Source organism: Orcinus orca, chromosome X (assembly GCF_937001465.1).
Source record: "Orcinus orca chromosome X, mOrcOrc1.1, whole genome shotgun sequence".
Classification (NCBI taxonomy): Eukaryota; Metazoa; Chordata; class Mammalia; order Artiodactyla; family Delphinidae; genus Orcinus; species Orcinus orca.
Genome location: NC_064580.1, coordinates 87,717,155 through 87,744,708, shown reverse-complemented (window position 1 = coordinate 87,744,708; position 27,554 = coordinate 87,717,155). Strand labels below are relative to the sequence as shown.

At 39.4% G+C, this 27,554-nt stretch overlaps 1 protein-coding gene across 3 annotated transcripts in view; it reads left to right on the top strand.

Annotated features, from left to right (window-relative positions):
* The window catches only part of PCDH19 (protocadherin 19), a 110,924-nt gene extending 83,732 nt beyond the window's left edge, over positions 1–27,192 (top strand). For all 3 annotated transcript variants that reach the window (XM_012538147.3, XM_004283524.3, XM_004283523.3), the window contains one exon: positions 23,940–27,192. In XM_012538147.3, coding sequence (XP_012393601.1) covers positions 23,940–24,529 — 590 coding nt within the window. In that variant the 3' untranslated portion in view covers positions 24,530–27,192. The remainder of the gene's footprint in view (positions 1–23,939) is intronic.
* The last annotated feature ends 362 nt before the right edge of the window (positions 27,193–27,554 follow it).

Genomic DNA, 27,554 nt, shown 5'->3' with positions numbered 1-27,554 from the left:
TGGGAGAGGCCCACCATGGCTGGGCTGGAGCCAGACATTTTTCTACCCACTCTAGTCCACACCCTGTGAGGTTGGCTTGCTCAGCTCCTAGAGTCAGAAGTGAAGATGGGGCAGCTGGTGTTAATTATATTGTCTTATAGCTTCTTATCAGTAGGAGATAAAAACTAGGCAAAGGTTAGGAAAATCTAAAGACACATCCTCAAATATGTTCCAGTTATGGTGCTAGGAAACAAAGAAATGGAAGATGTTGGACAAAATAAGGAACCCTCAAAGATTAAATATGACAGTGAAAAGAAAATATCTAGTGAAATTGTAGCTGCATTTATATTCAGTTTGATTCTCTCCATGTTCACTGGAAGCAAAGGCAGAAGAATACTGCCTTTGGAAAGGACTGATTTGTTATGATATCTGGACTCAGTTTTATTCCTGAGATTTGTTTAAATAATGACTAGCTCAATAATGCTAAAGACTTTTAATATATGATCACTATTATTGTGAAAGGAACTGTGGTTTCCCCATAGCAAATACAAATATTATGGATTATCCAACTTTTCCATTCCCACCCTCCACCCACAATTATGTACAAAGTTGGCTCTGCTCAGTTCAATAGAGTCTGGGACCTAGTAATTGTTCTATCCCTCTAAAGAGGCACATGGGCATGCATATACCTGAGCCCCAAGGTATGGGCTTTCTGAAGAGATGCCAGGTTTCCATGCCTTGGATTTTCCAGGTTATTCTTGGAGGAGGGTCAATGATAGTTAACACAAGGCAGTTGGCTTTCCTCTGGATATGAATGTCAAGATATGGTCCTGATCAAGGAAGAAAATAAAGCAGCACCCTTTAAATGCACTGGGATGCTGCTGCATTTAGGGATAACTCAGTTAGATTCACTCCTGATACAACTAGCTATTGAAAAACTGTTTTCCTGAGCAGCTCACTTTGAAGTAGTGTCTCTGAGATGGAATATTCTTTTATAGGATGGGAAGCCTCTGGTTTGAGAAGAAAAGATAATTTGATAGAGCATTGAGTTTGAATCATATGGGTAGTGTTCAAGAATAGAAAGGGAAGGAAAATTCAATAAATTAACATTTGATGCAATATTAGGATGTTAGGGAAATAAGAGACCCACTAGAGAGTTCTAGGCTATAACATATACACATGCATTCCTTTGTTCACTAGCTGTGGGAGTCTGAAGAGGCAGAAACAGGCCTCCAGACTAGCAGCAGGGCATATGAGAACCCCTACATCTTCCATCATATTTAACCAGGGATGGGAGGGGTAATCCTGTCAATACTGTGCATGTGGTGCCCTTGGAACTCGAGACTGGGATGCCTATTAGTGTTATGCTGAATGCTGTAATTGTAGCATGCGCAGAGCATCCCATAAAACTTAGCTCCTGGATACTTGTCTGAATCATTAGGTATGAGAATTATGGGTGCCATAATAACACTGGAATTCCTGAAGCTAAAAAGGAAACACATTTGGCTTGTACTTCATCTACAGTCACTTACACTTAAGCTATTGATAGTTGATTGGGATCTGTAGGCTGCTGGGCTTGGGTCTTGGGACTTCTAAGCATATTTGATGGGTGGAACAGACAGGGAGACTGTAGATTTTGGCAAGCTGTAGTTCCCCTTAGTCAGACTGACTATATCTGACACTAGAGATTCCAATTCACCAAGATGAAGCTTACCACTTCTCTAGGCCTTGGCCGATGGCCCAGTGATACTAACGTGAAGGACAGGAGAGGGCCAGTGTTAAATTAGACTGTGTTTCCAGTGAGCAAATAGTTGAGTGGTTTACTGAATACCCTTCTGATTTTTTTTGGCAGACATAAAATTCACGGCAACTTTTTTAGAATTTGAGGAAATTGTCTTAAAATTTTGTTTTACAATAAATGTTAACCATTCACTCTCCTAATAGGGAAATGTGGGCTCTTTTATAGGGTGTGCAGACTATGTAGTTGTACAGATAATATTCCTCTCCTCAAGTTTTTCTTGTAAGGGGTTCTGGTAACATATCTGGCTAAGGAATTTCCAGACACAGCTGTTTCTAATATTCGGAGGGGCCCCCACAGAACCATCAGGCTTACTCTGAAGGTTCCTTGGTGGGAAGTGGGAAATGTCCCAGGGAACAGGCCTTTTTCATATTGGGGGATTTTCTGTCGGAGATTTGGCCACTGCTGTTATTTCTGATTGCCTCCCTGTAGCTTCCCTGGAGGTGTGAGTTTCTAGGCAGAAAGATTTGATGTGATGAGGAAAGGCTACAAAGCTAAAGGAAGAGAAATGAAGTCTGAGCAGAATGGTAAGAAAGAGGATATTTTGGGCAGGGCAGAGATGTGTTGAATACTATGGAATGGAGACAAAGGAAATGAGATGAGAAAAGAGGAATGAGAATTAATTCATGAGAGCACTTATTATTTATAGGTGGAAATAAAAGGTCCATTGAACTCCAGGGGAACCTTCCTTTATGCAATGCCTGTGAATATGTTAGAAATTTTGTGAAGGCAATTCCATCTTAAATGCAATGGGGGAACCGACAACCTACCTTGGAATATTCTATCTGGTGCATAATCAATCTACTCTTTCCCTGCCTTGGACAGTCTTTGGGGTGTGGTCAGAAGAAAGTAAATAGAACAGATGAAAGATTTCCTCTCAGGACAGTTCAAGAGCTTCTTTAAACAAAGGCGAGATGTCAACGTCCCCTTTTACTCTCCAAACAACCTTTCTGAGAACCATCTTGGCAATTCTTTGGCTTCCGCACAGTTCCTAAGTAATTTCTGAAACACTTGGGTACCCTGATTAGTGTTACTTTTGAAAATAAAACTTGGTTTGTGTTTTAAAAAAAATCATCTGGACAGTCTGTGTCTAGTTGGGTGGTGCAGAAGAAAGGCGAGCTCTTGTATCAATCTTTATTCCCTCTGTAAACACAGATGACCAGAAGGGAAGGCTGTTATTAATGGTAATGCAGACCAGAAAAACGGCTATTATTTTCAGTCTGTTGAACAGTACAAAAATGCTTCTCAAGCACTGTGTTCACATGTTTCTTTTTATTAGCCATCACACAAGGAATTAGACTCATTTCAAACCGTTCGTTTTCCCACTCTTGTCTCCGTAAAATCATTACTCATGAGTGGTTTCTTTGTTGAAATACCGCTGACCTCCCATATTGGAATGGATAACAGGGTGTTAAACATATAAACCTTTCAGTTTGCATAAACTCTGGAAGAAGGGGGACAAAGATTCCTCAGGAGAATAAAACCATGTGTCAATGTCTTTGTTACTGTCCTATAAGTATCTCATCCAGGAAGCTATGTCAGCATTACAATTCTGTGTTGTGTGTATATGTGTGTGTGATTAGTAACAGCAGAGAGCTCATTGATTGCCAGCAGGAAGTTTTAAAATATAATTCTGCATCTGCCCCGTTCTTTTCTCCTTTCCAACCCTTTTCTAAACCCTGCCCCCAATCCAGGACCATTAGGGTAGTTAAAAGAATTGTGTCACGTCTTCATATGTGAGCAGATGATGATCCTTAGCTCTTCAGCTAGTCACCGTTTGCATTTTGCCAAAGCTGATTATTTTATCTGCAGTTTTAATAACAAGCTAGATTATTTGCTGTTCACTAACTGAGGGAAGCAAAGAAAAAAAGATTGCAAAGTGGAATTAAGGGGATAAGAAAGCTCTAGGGCCAAAGAAGTCTTTTTCTTTAATTATTTCAATTTACTCTTAGAATATTTTTATGCTAGAGTCCAACATCTTATATTAAACAAGTCTACACCCTCCTTCTCTATAACTGCCAAATTGGAATCTCAGAGAATAGAAATCATGCAGGCTTGGCTGAAGCATCAAATTCGCTACTCCCAGTGCTGTCTTGTTTTCTGAACATAGAACTAGACTCCTCAGGGCTTCTTAAGCCACAGCATGGCATTCCTTCATTAGCCCCATGTTTCACAGACCCAGTCATGAAAGATTGGCATATTAACCAACAAGGGGCAAATGCAATAAAATTGGAGTTCAGAAGAGGCAACGTTTTGGAAAAACAGATTATTCCAAGGGTGTAAAGATACATGATCTGTACAAAATGGACAGAGCATTTAAATTTACCAGACTGGTTTTTAGTAATCTTTTGATTTGTTCCATTTGATTTTTTCCAGCTTTATTGAGATATGATTGATATATAATGCTCCATTGTTTTAACTTGTGAATGGAGATGAGTATTCAGGATGATGAGGACTGATAGGGGTGCTGGTGAGTGTGTGTGTGTCCGTGATAGTTTTTTTTATGGCCATAATTTAGGATTAATATGCATCAGCTCTTACATAGATTTTTCTAGAGCCATGTCAGGATGTCTGAACTCAGGTCATCTCAACCGAAAAGCTTCTGCTACTTCTGTATTCAGAGTTCAAGCCAACTCAGAGAAAGCCCCCACAGCTGTGGACCAAAGAGTTTCTAAGACTTCCTCAATGCTTCAGATGGAGCAGCCATTCTTTCTTTCCAAGTAGAGTTGGACAAGCTGAAGGTCAGGCGGTCATACTGGAACCACCATGTGCTAAAGGTGTAAAGGATTTTTTTCTTCCTAAAATGAGCAGCAGGACTAGCGTCTCATGCTTTCAAATGATCAAGCTTCCTCAAAGAAGCTGACCTCCCATATTGGCTTTGCTTCTGAATTTGTCTAATTGCTTTTGAGGCAACACCCTGAAAAATACAGCTTGTTTTCTCCTACTAGTATGATTAAGTGGACAACTGGAAAAAGAATAATTCTAAGTAATTCTAAGGAAAAGAGCAAAAGAATAAAATTAAGCATTGTCCGTGAAAGATGGATAATGACAAGTAAACATAGAAGGTGGCATTTGATCCCTTCAATTTTGGTATTCATTATTCATAGTTATGATTCATAAATTCCAGCACAAATGTTAGGCCTGCACCTCAGTGACATATTTGCATTTATTTTAAGTTGATTTCTACCTGGTTTTGCAAACAAGGATTTAATGATTATGGTTATTTCTCACTCTCCCTCTGCTGCAATTTTGTCTTTTTCATATACTGGCTTCTATCCCTTTCACACTATCTCCATCATCCATCTCACTCCCCCGTCCAAGATTCATTATCTCTCTCTGCCTCTCTCTCTCTCTCTAATGTTTTAGGAAAAAAGATTTCTAACATGGAAAAGTGATATTTGAATAGATTCCCCTAAGGCAATCAATTTACTTTTAATTTGTCTGGAACGAAGCTTTTCTTTGTTGCTATGTGAAAGGATTGAAACTGCTGTAAAATTTATTAGCTTCCAGGAAGATATTTGAAATGAATATTTTTTAATGATTGTGCTGTTTGCTGTACCCAGAAGCAGTGTCATTGCAATTACAGTATTCCAGATGGTTGCTGAAGTTATGCTGAAATATCAAGATAATGCTAGACTTTTCTATGAGGCTTTTGTTGGTAATGAATAGTCCAACCTAAGGTAGTTAATAGATATTAATCCCTCCGACACTCATTTGCTTCCAGTGACTATTTCTAGTGATTCTTACCTATCTGATGACATGACACACACTATCTTTTTGAATCATTGCAAGAAACAGTGATTGGTTTACTGAACACTTTATATTTCAAATGGGAAGTAAGTGATTGGAGAATTACTAATGTTGTTTCTTAGCCTCCCCACCCAGTAACAAGAACATTTTGGCAGTCGAGAATCTTTAAAGAATTTAGAAGTTACAGCTGCAACATTTTTCATTGACTCATGTATGGCATTGCCTGTTCCACAAAACTGAATGTCCTGGGACTTGAGTGAAGGAAGTGTCAGTTCCTGTTAAGAAGAACACCAGCTGCTGTGCGCCTTTTTTTCCCCACCAACATTAAATTTTCACTCAAAAAGGGAAGGTTTTTTTCTTGGCTAACGTGCCCTGCCCCTCCTGCTTTCCATACCAGCCTTATTTGTGACATCCTCACTACGTATTATGTCCAATACCCATAAACTTATGACCAGCATAAAAGTGGCTTTTTTTCTCATGCTAATGATATGTCAGCAATTTCCTTAGTTTCAAGGAAAGAGTGAAACTAAATTGGCAATAACATTAAGTTCAGTGCTACTTGCAAGCATCATCTAAAGCCTTTGTCTTCACAGCGGTACAACTACCTGTAGAATGTGTGAAACGGTCTGTCTGTTTTTCATCTACACAAAATTAAACAGCTGGTTCGAACTCTTCACAGAAGTGATGAGGTGTTGTAGGTGTCCAATGGATGTAGGCTAAAGGACTTAATTCTGTGGACATTGTAGAATGAAACTCTCTTTTCTCAGAGTTGCAGTATCTCAATGTTCCTCCTTTGGGGGAATAGTTCAGTGGCCTTCTGTGACACCTCATAGTTTAGTTGTAAAGCTTTTTCAAATGGTTTCGAAGCACCTCTATGAAGTCCAGAACTTTGTCAGGTAATTTGCTCCACATAGAAGCCAAAATACAAAGATTCTAGTCTAGCCAATCTCTGCTTATCTCAGTCACTGTCAGTGCCTCTTATTTATCAGTCTCAATTTTCCAGGCAACCCCAGCTTCATTTCTTTACTCCCCATGCATCAGCACAAATGATTTATACTTATAAACATCTTGAAATCTCTTCTTTATGGATTGAATTGAATTGAGCCCCAGTACAAAAATGAAAACTCCAGGAACTATTGTGATTGCCCAAATTGCAACTTAGATTGTATGACTGTACACGCTATACTCTCATCTATCATAAATATTAAATTCTCAACCACTTATACTTTAATATGTTTTAACTTTATCTTTTCGACCAACTCAGCACTGAAGATTCCATTGAAAATAATTCAACTGCTTTGCATCCTGGAAGGGGCATCTTTTTTTTTTTCTTTTTTTTTTTTTGGTACGCGGGCCTCTCACTGTTGTGGCCTCTCCCGTTGCAGAGCACAGGCTCCGGACGCACAGGCTCAGCGGCCATGGTTCACGGGCCCAGCCGCTCCGCGGCATGTGGGATTCTCCAGGACCGGGGCACGAACCTGTGTCCCCTGCATCGGCAGGCGGACTCTCAACCACTGCGCCACCAGGGAAGCCCAGGAAGAGGCATCTTTTTAATCTATTTTCATGTTGCACCAGGAGTAAGTGAATTTCACGTGCATAGACCGTGAATGAGGGGAGAGACCTTTGTGCCATTTGGCATCACAGAGGCCCAATATCGGGTGGCACTTGCTAACTGATGCTGATCTGTCAAATTGTCTAGGACAAGGTTGGGATTCATCAGTCTTTTCAGCCATCCTCTTTATTGCAAGCTAAAGCTAAACTTCACAGAATTCTTGCTGTTTAACTAGTTAGCCATCCTGAAAATGCCAACCTATGCTGATCAAGGCTGACTTTTCTCTCTCTCTGTCTCCTCTCTTTTGGCAACATACCTTTGGCAGTCTCAGGAACGCTGTTCCTATATCCTATCCCCCACCTTGCCTTTCCTGAGGTATCTCTGCCTCCAGACATTTCTAGTCTTTCTTACCCCCATCAAACTCTCCTCTCCTGGTACCCTTTACCCAGGGCTTTGCTCTATGACCAAAGGAAATCTGTTGATATCAGTTTGATAGTGGATCCTCTTATTTTAACAGGGAATTTTAATACCTGTATCCAGATGAATGAAAAATGTGGGAATTTCTCTCCACGTTACAAGTGTTGGTTTTTGTATACTTCTTCTTTGGCATCTGTCACATAAGCGTTTTGAATGCCTATCACAGTTTTTGGTCCTACCCCTTCTGCATGTTGTCTGCCTGGCCATAGTGCTGTAGGTAGGGCTGCTAACTAGCAGGATGCTAAGGAACAGGAGAACAGAAAGAAGGAGAAACCAAAATGGCAGAAGATGCTGCAAGAAAGAGAAGAAGAGAATGAGAGACAAGGAGCTGTTTGTAGTGTACATAATTTGTGATTTACTTCTTGTCACACTGGAATGGGTGCAGAATAGCCTGGTGTCATTGGTTCACGAGTCTCTAGAAATGTCCCAGCCTTCACTGGTGCGCTCTTGAATATTTTACAAATGGAACTCCATCTTTACTTGCTGAAACTTTGGGTCCTTTAGGAAGTGAGTGTAAATTCCTCCCAGAATTACAGCTGGAAGAGGGGAAGGCTTTGGGAAGTTGTGATTTTACAAAGTCCTGAGCCCTTATTGAATTTTTGCTAGATACTCAAATGGTATCTAAATACCCAAAAGAAGCTTAGCCCTTAATATGTCAATCAGATCAAAACTAAGATGGAATATCTGAAGCCTAGATAGTGCTTCCTGCTCTCTTTCCTTTCTTCCCTCTTCCTTCCCTCCCTCCCTTTTCCACTGAGCCCATTGCTACTCGTTTGCATTGTTAAGTTACAGATAACGGATGGATGTTCTTTCTCCTGACTCTTTGCAGGCCTTAAAATGCTTTTAAGAATTATTTCCAGGATAATTCTTTCCTTTGGTAATTCCCAGGCATATTTGACTTGAGAAGTAGTCTCTTGATGGGTATTTAAATTAGTTTTGCCAGGAAGAGTCAGCATCTGCGGTGGGTATTTGGACAACAGATTAATTTCATAAAACAGACGCTTCTGCTTATCGTGTTGTTAACTTATGAGTACAGGCCCCATTAACTATTGTTAGAATTAAAAACTCCAAGGTACATGGCAAATGTATTTTCGACTGGACATCAGAGCATAATAGATCTCTTTAAGATCTGTATATAGTGTGCAGGAAACCACTCAGAGGCCAAGATGACGTTTGACTTCAATGTTTCTCAAGTGTTCATTTACTTTATTGCCTTCAGCAAAGCTACATAGTTTTCTTTGCAGGTTTCCTTAGTGTTTCTACTAAATAGAATATACTAGTTATTTCCACTTTTAGGAGTTGTATTAGTGGCACAGTATCTGGTGTGTTGACCAAGATTCTTTGTTCTGTTGCCATCACTTTTTTGGGTACCTTTTTCATTCAGTTAAATTAAACTGTTATTGAGTACCTGCTTTCTGCTGGGCCCTTTGCTAGGTTCTGTGGACATGGGAGGGAACAAAACAGATATAATCTTTGCTCATTTAGAGTTTACAAGCTGGCATTGAATATAGATATTAAACAAGTAACTACAAGTATGATGAGTGCTATATAGGAGGTGGTATGGGACCTACCTTAATCTAAGGAATCAGGCAAGGATTCCCTGAGGAAGTTACATTTAAGTTGAGACTTTAGGGATAATGTATCAGATATGAATAGTGTTAAACTGCTGGTGATAAACATCCCCTTCCCTCACTAAGGGAAATAAATCACTGAATGAAATAAGAGAGAAGCTTAGTTTTCCTCTTATTTAAAAAAAGTTCATGTCTAGTGAGGTAGGTTTACAATATCTTCAGTATCCCAAAGTCCTTATATTTTTTTACTCTGCTATTCATAGGCACATGGCCTCCATCCTCAGAGTTGCCTCATGGTAGTAAGATGGATGCTGTGGCTCCATCTATTATGTCTCCATTCCAGACAGGACAAAGCAGGGAGAAATAAGGACAAAGGTCCCCCAGTTAAGTCAGCTCACCTCTTTTAAGGAGATTTCTTGACATCCTACCTCCATAACATTGACCCACTCTTAGTTACATGGCCACTCCTATCTATAAAGACTAGAAAATGTAGTTTTTTAGCTGGCACATTGCCAGCCCTAACAGAAGCGGGGTTCTGTTTCTAAATGATTCACTTTGTTATAAAGCAGAAACTAATACACCATTGTAAAGCAATTATATTCCAATAAAGATGTTAAAAAATAGATATGGATGTTTGGTAGGCAGTTTGTTTTTTCTGCTTCAGATGAGTAGGAGTTAGCTAAGTCAAGAGGGGACACTTCTCGACAATTATGTTTTATTGATTAGGTGCATGTGATCAATTTTAACAGCATTTAACCTCTTCATAATCTTTGCCACAATCCCTTCTATTGTATCTTACAAAAAATGGCCCCACTTTGGTCTTAGATTATTTTGTTTATGGGATGACGCAGGGTAAGCTAAGTGGATATATATGAGTACAATCCAGGAAGCTTTTCTGATTTACACATCACTTGCATCTAAGTTATGTTACTGCTGCTACTTAGATGTAGCTAACTACTTGAGCTCTCAGGAACTGGAACTCATTTTAACTTTCCCTTTCTGCCTCATTGATTGCAGATCACTTCTGAGGAGGTAACACATTGCTCTTGTAATTCTTACCTTGAACTATTTTAGTGTTGGAGTTTTGTCTCTGATCATTGGGATCTTTGAGTTAATACACCAAACTCTGAATCATGGTAAAGAACTGCCAGCATTATTGAACACATCCATTGTGGCTGAACATCTATACAAACTCAACAGAGCCTCTCAACCCTTCTATTATACCAAGACTTTGAAAGTTTTAGCAAAGCCTGAGATGGTGTTTTCATCATTTTCTTTTTTTACTTTGGTTGGGACCTTGGGTAGGCTCTTTCTAGTGTGTGGAAACATATTGTTTGCCCACATCTGAAGAGACAGCAGTTTCACGTCCTGAGGAGGGTAGTAATTGCTGCAAAAAGTTTTGCTATTATCTGCACAAAGTAACATATTCTGTTCTTTTTCTATTTGAATTACTTCCTTATCCATCATGACTTAGGCGTTGCAGCCTCTTACGCCTCCCATGTTCTCATAAGACTGATGCATTAAGATTTATTTAATTTTTCTTTTGGCCAGAGGTTTTGGGAGTCTCTTACAAAAGTCCCTAATGACAGATTGTGACCAAAAATATATTTATTACTACCTAGATTGAAGAAGCTTTATTTTTTCTCTATATTTTATTTATTTTTTTGTCTAAAATAATCTGATCTGTTTTGAACTAAGGAGTTCCATGGCCTCAAGATTTGTGTCCTCTTCCAAACTCATGCACTCTCTTCATTTATTTATTTATTTATTTATTTGCAAATCCTAGGAACAAGTTCAGAAGCAGGGAAAACCAATTTGCAAATTCATCATTCACCCGTAATCATGTGTGTATTTGAATTAAAGACACCTGCTTTTATTCATCTGTACATGTTAGTGTGTTTAAATTTCCACAACTTTGTGTGGATTTTAGTCTTAACATTTTGCTTTGCCTAGTCTCAGGGTAATGCTTTCAGAGAAAGATGTAGCAAGGTATAGAGTCACAGATAGGCTCATAAGAGGAATCTTAGCCGGGAATTAGTGAATTGTTAGCTTACCTCTATTTCAGCTGGAGCCAGAATCTTGACAGTTAATTTGTGACAGTACAAAATGATTCCTGTCTAGTCGCATAGCTCCATCCCCAGCCACAGAACTACATGATGGCAGGCACATAATCTCTAACAGTTCTAGGCAATTCCACAAGTCGTCTCTACTTTTTTACATCTGGTTTGTCATCATTGCTATTCTTAAGGGACTTTGTGTTGTGACTTTCTAACATTTGTTTTTTTTTAACATCTTTATTGGAGTATAATTGCTTTACAGTGTTGTGTTAGTTTCTGCTGTATAACAAAGTGAATCAGCTTTATGTACACATATATCCCCATATACCCTCCCCCTTGAACCTCCCTCCCACCCTCCCTATCCCACCCCTCTAGGTGGTCACAAAGCACCGAGCTGATCTCCCTGTGCTATGCAGCTGCTTCCCACTAGCTAGCTATTTTACATTTGGTAGTGTATATATGTCGATGCCACTCTCTCACTTCGGCCCAGCTTACCCTTCCCCCTCCCCGTATCCTCAAGTCCATTCTCTACATCTGCATCTTTATTCCCGTCCTGCCCCTAGGTTCTTCAGAACCATTTTTTGTTTTAAGATTCATATATATGTGTTAGCATACGGTATTTGTTTTTCTCTTTCTGACTTACTTCACTCTGTATGACAGACTCTAGGTCCATCCACCTCACTACGAATAACTCAATTTTGTTTCTTTTTATGGCTGAGTAATATTCCATTGTATATATGTGCCACATCTTCTTTATCCATTCATCTGATGTGGACACTTAGGTTGTTTCCATCTCCTGGTTATTGTAAATAGAGCAGCACTGAACATTGGGGTACATGACTCTTTTTGAATTATAGTATTCTCAGGGTATATGCCCAGTCGTGGGATTGCTGGATAGTATGCTAGTTCTATTTTTAGATTTTTAAGGAACATCCACACTGTTCTCCATAGTGGCTGTATCAATTTATATTCCCACCAACAGTGCAAGAGGGTTCCCTTTTCTCCACACTGTCTCCAGCATTTATTGTTTGTACATTTTTTGATGATGGCCATTCTGACTTGTGTAAGGTGATACCTCATTGTAGTTTTGATTTGCATTTCTCTAATGATTAATGATGTTGAGCATCCTTTCATGTGTTTGTTGGCAATTTATCTTCTTTGGAGAAATGTCGATTTAGGTCTTCTGCCCATTTTTGGATTGGGTTGTTTGTTTTTCTGATATTGAGCTGCATGAGCTGCTTGTATATTTTGGAAATTAATCCTTTGTCAGTTGCTTTGTTGGCAAATATTTTCTCCCATTCTGAGGGTTGTCTTTTGGTCTTGTTTATGGTTTCCTTTGTTGTACAAAAGCTTTGAAGTTTCATTAGGTCCCATTTGTTTATATTTGTTTTTATTTCCCTTTCTCTAGGAGGTGGGTCAAGAAGTATCTTGCTGTGATTTATGTCATAGAGTATTCTGCCTATGTTTTCCTCTAAGAGATTTATAGTGTCTGGCCTTTATTTAGGACTTTAATCCATTTTGAGTTTATTTTTGTATATGGTGTTAGGGAGTGTTCTAATTTCATTCTTTTACATGTAGCTGTCCAGTTTTCCCAGCACCACTTATTGAAGAGGCTGTCTTTGCTCCATTGTATATTCTTGCCTCCTTTATCAAAAATAAGGTGACCATATGTGTGTGGGTTTACCTCTGGGCTTTCTATCCTATTCCATTGATCAATATTTCTGTTTTTTGTGCCAGTACCATACTGCCTTGATTACTGTAGCTTTGCAGTATAGTCTGAAGTCAGGGAGCCTGATTCCTCCAGCTCCGTTTTTTATTCTCAAGATTGCTTTGGCTATTCAGGGTCTTTTGTGTTCCATACAATTGTGAAATGTTTTGTTCTACTTCTGTGAAAAATGCCGTTGGTAGTTCGGTAGCAATTGCATTGAATCTGTAGATTGCTTTGGGTAGTATAGTCATTTTCACAATGTTGATTCTTCCAATCCAAGAACATGGTATATCTCTCCATCTGTTTGCATCATCTTTAATTTCTTTCATCAGTGTCTTTTTTTTAACATCTTTATTAGAGTATAATTGCTTTACAATGGTGTGTTAGTTTCTGCTTTATAGCAAAGTGAATCAGTTATACATATACATATATCCCGATATCTCTTCCCTCTTGTGTCTCCCTCCCTCCCATCCTCCCTATCTCACCTCTCTAGGTGGTCACAAAGCACCAAGCTGATCTCCCTGTGCTATGCGGCTGCTTCCCACTAGCTATCTATTTATGTTTGGTAGTGTATATATGTCCATGCCACTCTCTCACTTTGTCCCAGCTTACCCTTCCCCCTCCCCATATCCTCAAGACCATTCTCTAGTAGCTCTGCATCTTTACTCCTGTCCTGCACCTAGGTTCTTCCTGACCTTTTTTTTCTTTTTTTTTTTAGATTCCATATATATGTGTTAGCATATGATATTTTCTTTTCTCTTTCTGACTTACTTCACTCTATATGACAGACTCTAGGTCCATCCACCTCACTACAAATAACTCAATTTCGTTTCCTTTTATGGCTGAGTAATATTCCATTGTATATATGTGCCCCATCTTCTTTATCCATTCATCTGTTGATGGACACTTAGGTTGCTTCCATGACCTGGCTATTGTAAATAGAGCTGCAATGAACATTGTGGTACATGACTCTTTTTGAATTATGGTTTTCTCAGGGTATATGTCCAGTAGTGGGTTTGCTGGGTCGTATGGTAGTTCTATTTTTAGTTTTTTTAAGGAAACTCCGTACTGTTCTCTATAGTGGCTATATCAATTTACATTCCTACCAACAGTGCAAGAGGGTTCCCTTTTCTCTACATCCTTTCCAGCATTTATTGTTTGTAGACTTTTTGATGATGGCCATTCTAAGTGCTGTGAGATGGTATCTCATTGTAGTTTTGATTTGCATTTCTCTAATGATTAATGATGTTGAGCATTGTTTCATGTGTTTGTTGGCAATCTGTGTATCTTCTTTGGAGAAATGTCTATTTAGGTCTTCTGCCCATGTTTGGATTGGGTTTTTTGTTTTTTTGATATTTAGCTGCATGAGCTGCTTGTCAGTTTTAGATATTAATCCTTTGTCAGTTGCTTCATTTGCAAATATTTTCTCCCATTCTGAGGGTTGTCTTTTGGTCTTGTTTATGGTTTCCTTTGCTGTGCAAAAGCTTTTAGGTTTCATTAGGTCCCATTTGTTTATTTTTGTTTTTATTTCCATTTCTCTAGGAGGTGGATCAAAAAGGATCTTGCTGTGATTTATGTCATAGAGTGTTCTGCCTATGTTTTCCTCTAAGAGTTTGACAGTGTCTGGCCTTAAATTCAGGTCTTTAATCCATTTTGAGTTTCTCTTTGTGTGTTGTTTAGGAAGTGTTCTAATTTCATTCTTTTACATTTAGCTGTCCAGTTTTCCCAGAAACACTTATTGAAGAGGCTGTCTTTTATCCATTGTATATTCCTGCCTCCTTTATCAAAGATGAGGTGACCATATGTGTATGGGTTTATCTCTGGGCTTTCTATCCTGTTCCATTGATCTATATTTCTGTTTCTGTGCCAGTATCATACTGTCTTGATTACTGTAGCTTTGAAGCATAGTCTGAAATCAGGGAGACTGATACCTCCAGCTCCGTTTTTCTTTCTCAAGATTTCTTTGGATATTCAGGGTCTTTTTTGTTTCCATACAAATTGTGAGATTTTTTGCTCTAGTTCTGTGAAAAGTGCCAGTGGTAGTTTGATAGGGATTGCTCTGAATCTGTAGATAGAGTCTTTGGGTAGTAGAGTCATTTTCACATTGTTGATTCTTCCAATCCAATAACATGGTATATCTCTCCATCTATTTGTATCATCTTTAATTTCTTTCATCAGTGTCTCATAATTTTCTGCATACAGGTGTTTTGTCACCTTAGGTAGGTTTTTTCCTAGATATTTTATTCTTTTTCTTGCAGTGGTAAATAGGAGTGTTTTCTTAACTTCACTTTCAGAGTTCTCAACATTAGTGTATAGGAATGCAAGAGATTTCTGTGCATTAATTTTGTATCCTGCTACTTTATGAAATTCATTGATTAGCTCTAGTAGTTTTCTGGTAGCATCTTTAGGATTCTATGTATAGTATCATGTCATCTGCAACCAGTGACAGCTTTACTTCTTTTCTGATTTGGGTTCCTTTTCGTTCTTTTTCTTCTCTGATTCCTGTGGCTAAAACTTCCAAAACAGTGTTGAATAATAGTGGTAAGAGTGGGCAAACTTGTCTTGTTTCTGATCTTCGTGGCAATGGTTTCAGTTTTTCACCATTGAGGACGATTTTGGCTGTGGGTTTGTCATATATGGCCTTTATTATGTTGAAGAAAGTTCCCTCTATGCCTACTTTCTGGTGTTTTTTTTTTTTATCATAAATGGGTGTTGAATTTTGTCGAAAGCTCTCTGTGCATTTTTGAGATGACCATGTGGTTTCTCCTTCAATTTGTTGATATGGTGTATCACATTGATTGATTTTCATATATTGAAGAATCATTGCATTCCTGGGATACACCCCACTTGATCATGGTGTATGATCCTTTTCATGTGTTGTTGGATTTCCTTTGCTAGTATTTTGTTGAGGATTTTTGCTTCTATGTTCATACGTGATATTGGTCTGTACTTTTCTTTCTTTGTGACATCTTTTTCTGGTTTTAGTATCAGGGTGATGTTGGCCTCATAGAATGAGTTTTGGAGTGTTCCTCCCTCTGCTATATTTTGGAGGAGTTTGAGAAGGATAGGTGTTAGGTTTTCTCTAAATGTTTTGTAGAATTTTCCTGTGAAGCCATCTGGTCCTGGGCTTTTGTTTGTTGGAAGGTTTTTAATCACAGTTTCAAATTTAGTGCTTGTGATTGTTCTGTTTATATTTTCTATTTCTTACTGGTTCAGACTCATAAGTTTGTGATTTTCTAAGAATGTGTCCATTTCTTCCAGGTTGTCCATTTTATTGGCATATAGTTGCTTGTACTAATCTCTCATGATCCTTTGTATTTCTGCAGTGTTAGTTGTTACTTCTTTTTCATTTCTAATTCTACTGATTTGAGTCTTCTCCCTTTTTTTCTTGATGAGTCTGGCTAATGGCTTATCAATTTTGTTTATCTTCTCAAAGGATCAGCTTTTATCTTTACTGAACTTTGCTATCATTTCCTTCATTTCTTTTTCATTTATTTCTGATCTGATCTTTATGATTTCTTTCCTTCTGCTAACTTTGGGGGTTTTTTTGTTCTTCTTTCTCTAATTGCTTTAGGTGTAATGTTAGGTTGTTTATTTGTGATGTTTCTTGTTTCTTGAGGTAGGATTGTATTGTTATAAACTTCCCTCTTAGAACTGCTTTTGCTGCATCCCATGAGTTTTGGATTGTCGTGTTTTCATTGTCATTTATTTCTACGTATTTTATGATTTCCTCTTTGACTTCTTTAGTGATCTCTTGGTTATTAAGTAGTGAATTGTTTAGCCTCCATGTGTTTGTATTTTTTACAGATCTTTTCCTGTAATTGATATCTAGTGTCATAGCATTGTGTTCAGAAAAGATACTTGATACAATTTCAATTTTCTTAAATTTACCAAGGCTTGATTTGTGACCCAAGATATGAACTATCCTGGAGGGTGTTCCATTAACACTTGAGAATAAAGTGTATTCTGTTGTTTTTGAATGGAGTGTCCTATAAATATCAATAAAGTCCATCTTGTTTAATGTGTCATTTAAAGCTTGTATTTCGTTTTTTATTTTCATTTTGGATGATCTGTCCGTTGGTGAATGTGGGGTGTTATAGTCCCCTACTGTGATTGTGTTACTGTCGATTTCCCATTTTATGGCTGTTAGCATTTGCCTTATGTATTGATGTGCTCCCTTGTTGGGTGCATAAATACTTACAATTCGTATATCTTCTTCTTGGATTGATCCCTTGATCATTATGTATTGTCCTTCTTTGTTTCTTGTAATAGTCTTTATTTTAAAGTCTATTTTTTCTGATATGAGAATTGCTACTCCTGCTTGCTTTTGATTTCCATTTGCATGGAATATCTTTTTCCATCCCCTCACTTTCAGTCTGTATGTGTCCCTAGGTCTGAAGTGGTTCTCTTGTAGATAGCATATATACGGGTCTTGTTTTTGTGTCAAATGTTGGTGTGTTTAATATTGTCCCAGAGGTCTCTGAAACTGTCCTCAATTCTTTTCATTCTTTTTTCTTTATTCTGCTCTGTGGTAGTTATTTCCACTATTTTATCTTCCAGGTCTCTTATCTGTTCTTCTGGCTCAGTTATTCTGCTATTGATTCTTTCTAGAGAATTTTAAATTTCATTTATTTTGTTGTTCATCATTCTTTGCTTGCTCTTTCATTCTTCTAGGTCCTTGTTAAATGTTTCTTGTATTTTATCCATTGTATTTCCAAGATTTTGAATCATCTGTACTATCATTCCTCTGAATTCTTTTTCAGGTAAACTGCCTGTTTCCTCTTCATTTCCTTGGTCTGTTGGGTTTTTAGCTTGCTCCATCATCTGCTGTGAATTTCTCTGTCTTCTCTTTTTGCTTAACTTACTGTGTTTGTGGTTTCCTTTTCACAGGCTTCAGGTTCATAGTTCCTGTTGTTTTTGCTCTCTGCCCACAGTGGGTAAGCTTGGTTCATTGGGCTGTGTAGGCTTCCTGACAGAGGGAACTGGTGCCTGTGTTCTGGTGGATGAGGCTGGATCTTGTCTTTCTGGTGGGCAGGACCATGTCTGGTGTTGCGTTTTGGGGTGTCTGTGGCCTTATGATTTTAGGCAGCCTCTTTGCTTATGGGTGGGGTTGTGTTCCTGTCTTGCTAGTTTTTTGGCATAGTGTGTGCAGCACTGTAGCTTGCTGGTCGTTGATTGGAGCTGGGTCATAAAGTTGAGATGGAGATCTTTGGGAGAGCTTTCGCCATTTGATATTCCATGGGGCTGGGAGGTCTCTGGTGGAGCAATGTCTTGAGCTCGGCTCTTCCATCTTAGAGGCTCAGGCCTGACAGCCAGCTGGAGCAACAAGACCTTGTCAGCCACATGACTCAGAAGAAAAGGGAGAAAAAGGAAGAAAGAAAGAAAGATAGAAAGAAAGAGAGAGAGAGAGAGAAAGAAGGAAAGAAAGAAAATGCAATAAAGTTATTACAATAAAAAATTAAATTAAAAATTTTTTAAAAGTAATTAAAAAAGAAAGAAAGAAAGAAGAGAGCAACCAAGCCAATAAACAATTCCACCCATGATAACAAGTGCTAAAAACTATACTAAAAAAAAATCCAAAACAAAACAAACCCAACCAACAAAATCTGGACAGAAATAACCCTAGGGCAAATGGTAAAAGCAAAGCTATACAGACAAATTCACACCAGGAAGCATACACATAAACACCCACAAAAAGAGGAAAAGGAAAACATACACACACACACACACACACACACACACACACACACACACACACACATATATCAAAAAAAAGGAAGAGAGCAACCAAATCAATAAACAAATCTACCAATGATAATAAGCTCTAAATACTAAACTAAGATAAACATAAAACCAGATACAAATTAGATGCAGAATGCAAAACCCTAGTTTACAGTTGTTCCCAAAGTCCACAACATCAATTTTGGGATGATTTGTTGTCTCTTCAGGTATTCCACAGATGCAGGGTACATCAAGTTGATTGTGGGGATTTAATCCACTGCTCCTGAGGCTGCTGGGAGAAATTTCCCTTTCTCTTCTTTGTTCGCACAGCTCCTGGGGTTCAGCTTTGGATTTGGCCCCACCTCTGCATGTAGGTCACCTGAGGGCGTCTGTTCTTTGCCCAGACAGGACGGGGTTAAAGGAGCATCTGATTAGGGGGCTCTGGCTCACTGAGGCCGGGGGGAGGGAGGGGTATGGAATGTGGGGCGTACCTGTGTTGGCAGAGGCCGGCATGACGTTGCATCAGCCTGAGGCGCGCCGTGTGTTCTCCTGAGGAAGTTGTCCCTGTATCACGGGACCCTGGCGGTGGCAGGCTGCACAGCCTCCTGGGAAGGGAGGTGTGGATAGTGGTCTGTGCTTGTACACAGGTTTCTTGGTGGTTGCAACAGCAGTCTTAGCACCTCATGCCCGTCTCTGGTGTCCGCACTGTTAGCTGCGGCTCTCGCCTGCCTCTGGAGCTCATTTAGGTGGTGCTCTGAATCCCCTCTCCTCGCACACCCTGAAACAATGGTCTCTTGCTTCTTAGTCAGGTCCAGACTTTTCCCCAGACTCCCTCCCGGCTAGCTGTGGTGCTCTAGCCTCCTTCAGGCTGTGTTCACACAGCCAACCCCGGTCGTCTCCCTGGGATCTGACCTCTGAAACCTGAGCCTCAGCTCGCAGCCCCCACCTTCCCCAGCGGGTGAACAGACAACCTGCTCAGGCTGATGAGTGCTGGTGGGCACGGATCCTCTGTGTGGGAATCTGCCCACCCCCCTGTCTCCCTCCCACTGGTGCAGGTCCCATCCCTATTCTATTGTCTCTGTTTTTCCTCTTTTTTTTTTTTTTTTCCTTTTTTGAAGTACGTGGACCTCTCACTGTTGTGGCCTCTCCCGTTGCGGAGCACAGGCTCCGGACGCGCAGGCTCAGTGGCCATGGCTCACGGGCCCAGCCGCTCCGCGGCATGTGGGATCTTCCCAGACCGGGGCACGAACCTATGTAGCCTGCATCGGCAGGCGGACTCCCAACCACTGCGCCACCAGGGAAGCCCTGTTTTTCCTTTTCTCTTTTGCCCTACCCAGGTACGTGGGGAGTTTCTTGCATTTTGGGAAGTCTGAGGTCTTCTGCCAGCATTTAGTAGGTGTTCTGTAAGAGTTGTTCCACATGTAGATATATTTTTGATGTATTTGTGTGGAGGAAGGTGATCTCCATGTCTTAGTCCTCCGCTTTCTTGAAGTTCCCCCCTCTCACTTTTAAAGCACACTTAGTTTCCTTACTAAACTGAAGTTTTGATTTTTAAAGGTAATTCATCTGCATTGCATTTATGAATGTAGGTTACCTTGGGCTGGGAAGACATTCTTTCTGTCCATCTATATTCTCCATATTTTCTTTCATATTTCATATGTCTATAAACACTAAAGCTAGGTTAGATTTTGTTTCAATAGTATGGACACAAATGTCACTGAGTGTTGTTTGATACTAAAATGATAAGCAGCAAGTCACTGCCCTTGTTAAGGGTTTAAGGAAATAAAGAGATCAGATCTAAACCAGGAGTGAGACATTGTGAGTAAATGAGTCTTTCAGATTGAAGTCTTCACTTGCATGGGGTAAGAGCAGTGTACCTAATATGTACACATAATTAACCAAAGAAAATTGTATATTATTCTAGCTTCCAAAGGGCTGAGGTGGGCTTAGTGAGATTGGTGTGTAGGCTTAGACCGATTGCGTTCCTGGGGGTGCTGAGTGAGTTTACCTTTTTCTCTTCCCAGAGAGTGATCTATTCACTTAGGCAGTGGGTAAGCTGAAAGCTGAAAGCAAGCACTGTCTTTGCAGAGAAGCTTCTGAGATGATTGAGTTCCTTGCTCTGGTCTTTGTCAATTCATAAGATCTTAGAGGTATCTACCTCTGGGGTCTCTGCCCTCTGTGTATGCTGGGGATCCAGGTCTCCTTATGTTGTTCATTTGAAGCAGCCTACCATAGGGAAGGAGCACTGTATGTGGATTTGGGGTGACACATGAATGCTGTTCTCTTAATGAATTGTGTTGAGAAAAGAAGTACCTCTTCATATTTTAAGATAGCTACTTGAAACTAAAAACTTAAAAGAAACTTAAGAGAGCTTTATGTTGAGCCTATTGAGAAGATTCTACTAGATTGTCATTCATCACTGTTCTGCTCTGGGCATATGAGCAAGTGGCCTGTAATATCAGTCTGAAGGTCAGCTGGGATTTCCTCTTCATAGCTGGTCATATGGCTGTGGTTCCATGGCTCAAAGGTTAAGGCCTCTATGCCTCTGTGCCCTAAATTGTGGACAAAAAGGACAGGGATCCCACAGCCTTCCAGACATTTTTTTCTTTTCTTTTTTTTTCTGACTTCCAGGGAGCTCACTCAGTTATAGAAATGGAAGTTAGTTATTGAACTGTTCCCCCACTTGCACCTCCTTACTCCCCACCTCCAAACAAACACTCAAACTAATTCTTTAGAGCTATTACTTAGAGAGTTATGAGATAAGCCTCAGAGGAAATGTTGAGGAAGAAGCATCTTTTGGGGAAACTCTGAAGGTGTGAAACTCTGTCCTACTGGAGGGATACTGGGGTCATCCACTAGATTTGGATGAAATTGAATGTGGGTGGATCATCTATAGACTCTTCCACTCATAATGTTTGGGTCTACACAAAGTGTTTCCCAAGTATATCCCAACATGTTTCCCATACTTTCATACTTTCTGCCTCCCAGGAACATATGTGTATTTTTAAAAAAAATATTTGTTGGAGTATAGTTGCTTTACAATGTTGTGTTAGTTTCTACTGTACAGCAAAGTGAATCAGCTATACATATACATATATCCCCTCTTTTTCGGATTTCCTTCCCATTTAGGTCACCACAGAGCATTGAGTAGAGTTCCCTGTGCTACACAGTAGGTTCTCATTAGGTTATCTATTTTATACATAGTATCAATAATGTTTACATGTCAGTCCCAATCTCCCAATTTGTCCCACCCCCCCTTTCCCCTTTAGTATCCATATATTTATTCTCTACGTCTGTGGCTCTATTTCTGCTTTGTAAATAAGATTGTCTATACCATTTTTTCAGATTCCACATATATGCATTAATATGCAATACTTGTTTTTCTCTTTCTGACTTACTTCACTCTCTAAGAACATATGTGTTTTGAATAATGATAAGTTATCAGATGGCAACACTGAGAGTTTTCAGGGAAGAGGCAGAGAAAGGGCTTTTGACAAACCCTCATTTTGCAGAGGTGGCCAGGCAACCTTGACATGGAACTGTGCTGGAGATTGCAGAAGCATTGTCCTGTGTATGGGGAAGGCACTTATCTTCTTGGTGATAATGCTCATTTGCTATTTGGTTGCACCTCTGCAAAATTCTGAAAGTTTCATTCTTCAGTACTGAAAGGGGGCTTAAAATGGCCATCTTAAAGATAAGTCGGCAAATTGTGTCCAGGTGCATTGAAGGAGATCTTACCTTTGGTTAGCCTTTCCATACTTTAGACTAGGTTAAAGGCCATTTCCAGAGTTGTGTTGAAATCTAGACTCAGCCTGGATTAGGCCTTGATGTTTAGCTGCTTCTAACACTTTTTCTCCAAATGATGAAGTATACACCCAATTCAACCATTATTTCTTGAGCCCCCTCCCAATTGCCCCTTCACCAAAATAACTTTTGATGATTGAGGCAGAGCAGTGCCTCTTTGCTCTGTCATTTACTCTTTAAAAAAATCAAGAAACAGACTAAAACACAGAAATACAATTGTATAAGGAAAGTGTGTTATATATAGACTAATATCAGGCAAGACCCTGAATTGCAGACTTCTTCCTGCAAAAAAAAACAGCGGTCACAGCGCATATTTATAACTTTTTTTTAACATGTACTTTTTTGTCCTTGCGATCTCTTGTGGTCTCCCCACCTCCTCTGATCCTGCCCCAAAGATTTCTATAAATGTTAAGCTGCTAATATTTTGATGCATTGTGCAATGTTATGAAAACCTTCATTAGGTCATCCTCATGCAAGAATGTAACAAATATAAATTGATCTGGAAAACTAGAGCTGTAAACCAGACATTAATAGTTTTCCAGTGGACAGGTAGATGTTAACCCTGGGTCCATGCTTTAGTGAAGCCCCTGTAGAAAGCCTTTCTGAGAGCCAAATTAAAACCTTAACTCTAAATGAACCGACATGAAAAGAGCAAAGCATGTCTTGCCAATAATTATGAATTCTATTTGCTGAGATCTTCTATGATAGGGTTAAGGTAATCCAAGAAAGAATTATTTTAAGAAATATGACCCTAATGAAACTGCAGATAAGAAAGATAAGGAGGGATGGCTAGTTGGGTATAATTAAATGATGTTCAATCTATGAGTGATGTGTGCATAAGGCCAATTGAACCTTCTGGGTCACATGTAAGGAAGAGATCTCAATATATTCCTTCTGATGGGAAATGAAATTATGTAAATGGTTTAGTGAGGAGATTGGCTGGTGGGACTGGTGGTCAAAAAGAAGTGATGTGATTGGGTTTTCAAAGAAAGCATGTTACTAATCTAAAATTAAGCATTGCATATCATTAACAGGTAGGGTGGGAATGTGGTTGACAGTGCTACTGCTCAAAAACATGGCCAAGACTTCTCAGATATACTGACTGTTGGATTCCCTGCTCTGCCTCCACTCCCTCTTCTGCTGGAACCAGTTTCAAACACAGTTGATTTTTAACGGGAGTTGTTGATAAAATTGCTGACTCTCAGCACCTCTACAGTCAGGATAAACTTCTTAAAAATATATTTTTTCATCACACTGTGTTTTCCTTTAGGTTTTTAGTTTTGTCAGCAGTGGGAACAGCAACAAAAATAAAAATAAAAAAGAAGGGGAGAGTATTGAGGGGGAGATCTGCAGCTTTTTAAAAATCCAATTCTTCACACTTGTTCCAAAAGGCAATAAAGGACTATCTAAAAGTATCATTTCCCCAAAGGGCCTGTGGGTACCTAAGAAACCAGAACACTGGGGACTAACAATGATTCCTGGGAAAAGCTGATAAAATTGACATTTTATTTTCTCCAAACAGATCAGAATGAAGGATTTCATTGCAGGGAAGAATGCCGGATTCTTGGCCACTCTGACAGGTGCTGGATGCCCCGGAACCCCATGCCCACCCGCTCCAAGTCCCCTGAGCATGTGAGGAACATCATTGCACTGTCCATTGAAGCTACTGCTGCCGATGTTGAAGCTTATGATGACTGCGGCCCCACCAAGCGGACTTTTGCAACCTTTGGAAAGGATGTCAGCGACCACCCAGCTGAGGAGAGGCCCACCCTGAAAGGCAGGAGGACTGTTGATGTGACCATCTGCAGCCCCAAAGTCAACGGCGCTATCCGGGAGGCAGGCAATGGCTGTGAGGCTATTAGCCCTGTCACCTCCCCTCTGCACCTCAAGAGCCCTCTGCCTACTAAGCCTTCTGTGTCTTACACCGTTGCCCTGGCGCCCCCGGCCCGCGATCTAGAGCAGTATGTCAACAATGGCCCTTCTCGTCCCTCTGAAGCTGAACCCCGTGGAGCTGATGGCGAGAAAGTCGTGCATGAGGTCAGCCCTATTCTGAAGGAAGGTCGAGACAAAGAGTCTCCTGGCGTGAAGCGTCTGAAGGATATCATTCTCTAAATCAGTCTTGGGGAAGAAGAGAGAGAAACCATGCTGGCTAGCAAAGAAGCAGGAGCTGATCGTTTTAATTGCTCACCAATGGTTGGTTCTTGAGTGGCTGTATTTCAGAGCTTTCCCTAAATGTATTGTTTATAAGTGACTATCATTCTGTGACAATCCCTCTCGTTTCAACAGGCAGCAGGGGTGTTCCGTTGGAGCAAATTAGCTTTGGCTTGAGTTGTTCATGGGGCCTTGATGTTGGGGAAGCAGAGACAAATTCAGTGTGAAAAGTATTATGTATTAAGTGTTTGGATTTATATATTTTTGTATGTCAAAATTATAATAAAAATTACCATTGTTTGTGGAGGATTACATTTTAAAAAAGCCAAAAAAAAAAAAAAGCTCTGGACACCTTTAATAGGCTCGCCACTGTTTTGTAGTGTAGACAAGTTAATGGTCATTTATTGTGTACTATTCATTGATTCAGTGATGTGAAATCAAGCCCCCAAATGGTTGTTTCTGAAGCTCGAGTACTTTCCAATGCCACTACTTTGCTGTGGACATCCCTGCTTTAAGAACCCTTTTGCTAGCTGTGCTATTGTCATATTTGATATTGCAAATTGCTACGTGTGTGGTGATGGCAAAAGGCTTTTAGAAGTTGGTGTTTTTTTCTTAAAAAACTAAAATAAAACTACAGATAAAAACAAAGTGCAAACAACTGAGACAACAAGTGAATGAGTAACACCACACATATAGATTGAGTACTTGGAGGATACTCACTCACAGAGTCTACCCACGGAGTGGTTGCTCACCACGTTGCAGGGTATTTTTCCTGACTTTCAGTCTTCTGCCCAGATCCATGATAGATCATTGCAGAAAGACATTCTTGGATATTCTACTATCTAATTTGCAGCTGTCAGAAATACTGTGCTGAAAATTTTATGAGATCAATTTTTCTGATTTTCAGGCCCTGAACAGGAAAGCTGCTCCTGAAGTTATCAGTTTCCAGGCTTAGAAATTCCTTATCTCCAATCATCTAAAACTCAAAAAGACTGAATCTATTTTGAGTTCTAAATAAGCATCTTTTCAGACACACACTTCCTGATTCAGTGTTTCCCCGTCATGATTAGAATTAGACTGCAAAGCATGTCATGGGCTGGAATTGAGAACTCCATGTTGCTCTGTATCGTAGGATTATAAATAGGGATAGAGTAAGCAGTACAAAGTGTACATTTAGGAAAAGACAGGTAACAGGTAACAGCATCATTAATTCAATTACTGTGCCTTCTAAATGGAGACACTTGGACACTTGAACTCGTCTTTTTATGACTAACACTTTTTTTTTAATTAAAAATGTGAATAGGAAACTATCAAAAATGCATTACATTTAGCTAACTCTTTGCTGTAGGCTAGGAATACATCTTTTTTATTAACAAGTTTGTTACACACATTCTTTTTTTGTTTGTTTAACATTCCTCGAACTCCCGTTTATTTACTGTCTATTAATATTCACTAGCCAACATAGTATTCTTGCAGCCTAAGAGTTCATTATTTAAAAATAGACAAATATGTCACCTTTGCTCTGCCTTGGTCTTAAAAGAGTTGTTTCTAGAGAAACAAGTTTTGTGGTTATGTTCTCATTTGTTTCATTTTTTGAAATTCAAGAGTATCCAGCAAAAAAAGGCTTAGAGGTTAGAGCACTAAGAATGCAAAAGAGGATTTATTTTCTTAAATTTAGGTAGATAAGTCTGATCTTTTAAATGTTTTAGTTATTTTTTGCCTGAGTTCCTGGCTTTATACATTACTAGGAATATTTTCTTTTGCAGGAGGGATGGTTTTGGGGAGGGTGGGTAAGGCAGTGGGGATGGGGTTACGTAGGGGAGAATATTTCTGAAAAAGAAGTTATAATGAAGCTACAAATTCATCCTTATTTCTTATTCAGTGATGAATACTACCTCATGCAAAATATTGGTGTGGCTGCAAATTTCCCTCTGAAACTGACACAATTAGAAATCAATTACCATAGCATCTTCATTTTGGCTCATTTTATTCTCTTGCTTTTTTCCCCTTTGATTCATTTCATTTTAGTAGTAGATTTTGAATTAGGTATTTATTTCTGTTTGCAAGTGAATAGACTATTTGATTAACACATTAAAAATTAATTTTTTTCCATTTAAGTTATGATGGCTGCCTGTAGAATTTAGACTGTTCCTCACCTGATCCATCCTGATATCATGTTGTTGGCTACCACCTCAAGGTCGCTTTCAAGTCAGATTTGACAGTTTTTGTATAGGTGTATTTCTTATTATGCTCAGTCAGAATGAGGGAGCTGAAAAGATTGTGGCAAGTGGGAACATTCAATGTTATGTGGCTATTGAGCCAGAGGGGCCACTGGCTGCCATGTCTTTACACTAACCATTTTAAACCAGCCAAGTTTAAAATGTTAGTGTAAGGGTGACATTGATTCTGCTTTTCTCTTGTGTTTATTTTCCTCCAATTTTTTTTCCAGAATTCAGTTTTAAGCGATAGACCAATCCTTTTTCCTTCTCAAAATACTTGTTCACAATGGGCAGTCAGACATTTTTTTGGCTTCCAAACCCTTTATTGAGCATGTTCAGAGAATTCCCTTCATTAAGAAAATATCTTTTTTTTTTCTCCTCTACAGTTGTTTGATGTATACATCCTCCCAGAAGCACAAGTGCATCCTAGGAGGGCTTTGTAAGCTGGTTTTATAGGCAGGCTGTGGCTGCAAATAGGAATTTTGTGCAAGGATCCTAAATTTCTCTTTTGGCTCATGTTTTTCTCCCCTTCTTTTGAGCATGTCTGATGAAAAGCCACAAAGGCCAGAGGGCCAAATATTCTCTTCTTTTCCTCTCTAAACATGTTACACATTTAAATATGAGGCAGCAATTTCAGTTCCTAAATCGTAGGGAGTTCTATTCCATTTATTCTGATGCCCCTTTTGGGGAGGAGTTGGTGTTGAGACGTGACTTGCTTTACTAATAACTGTTTTGGGCACGTCCCTGAGCAGATGAACATCTTCATG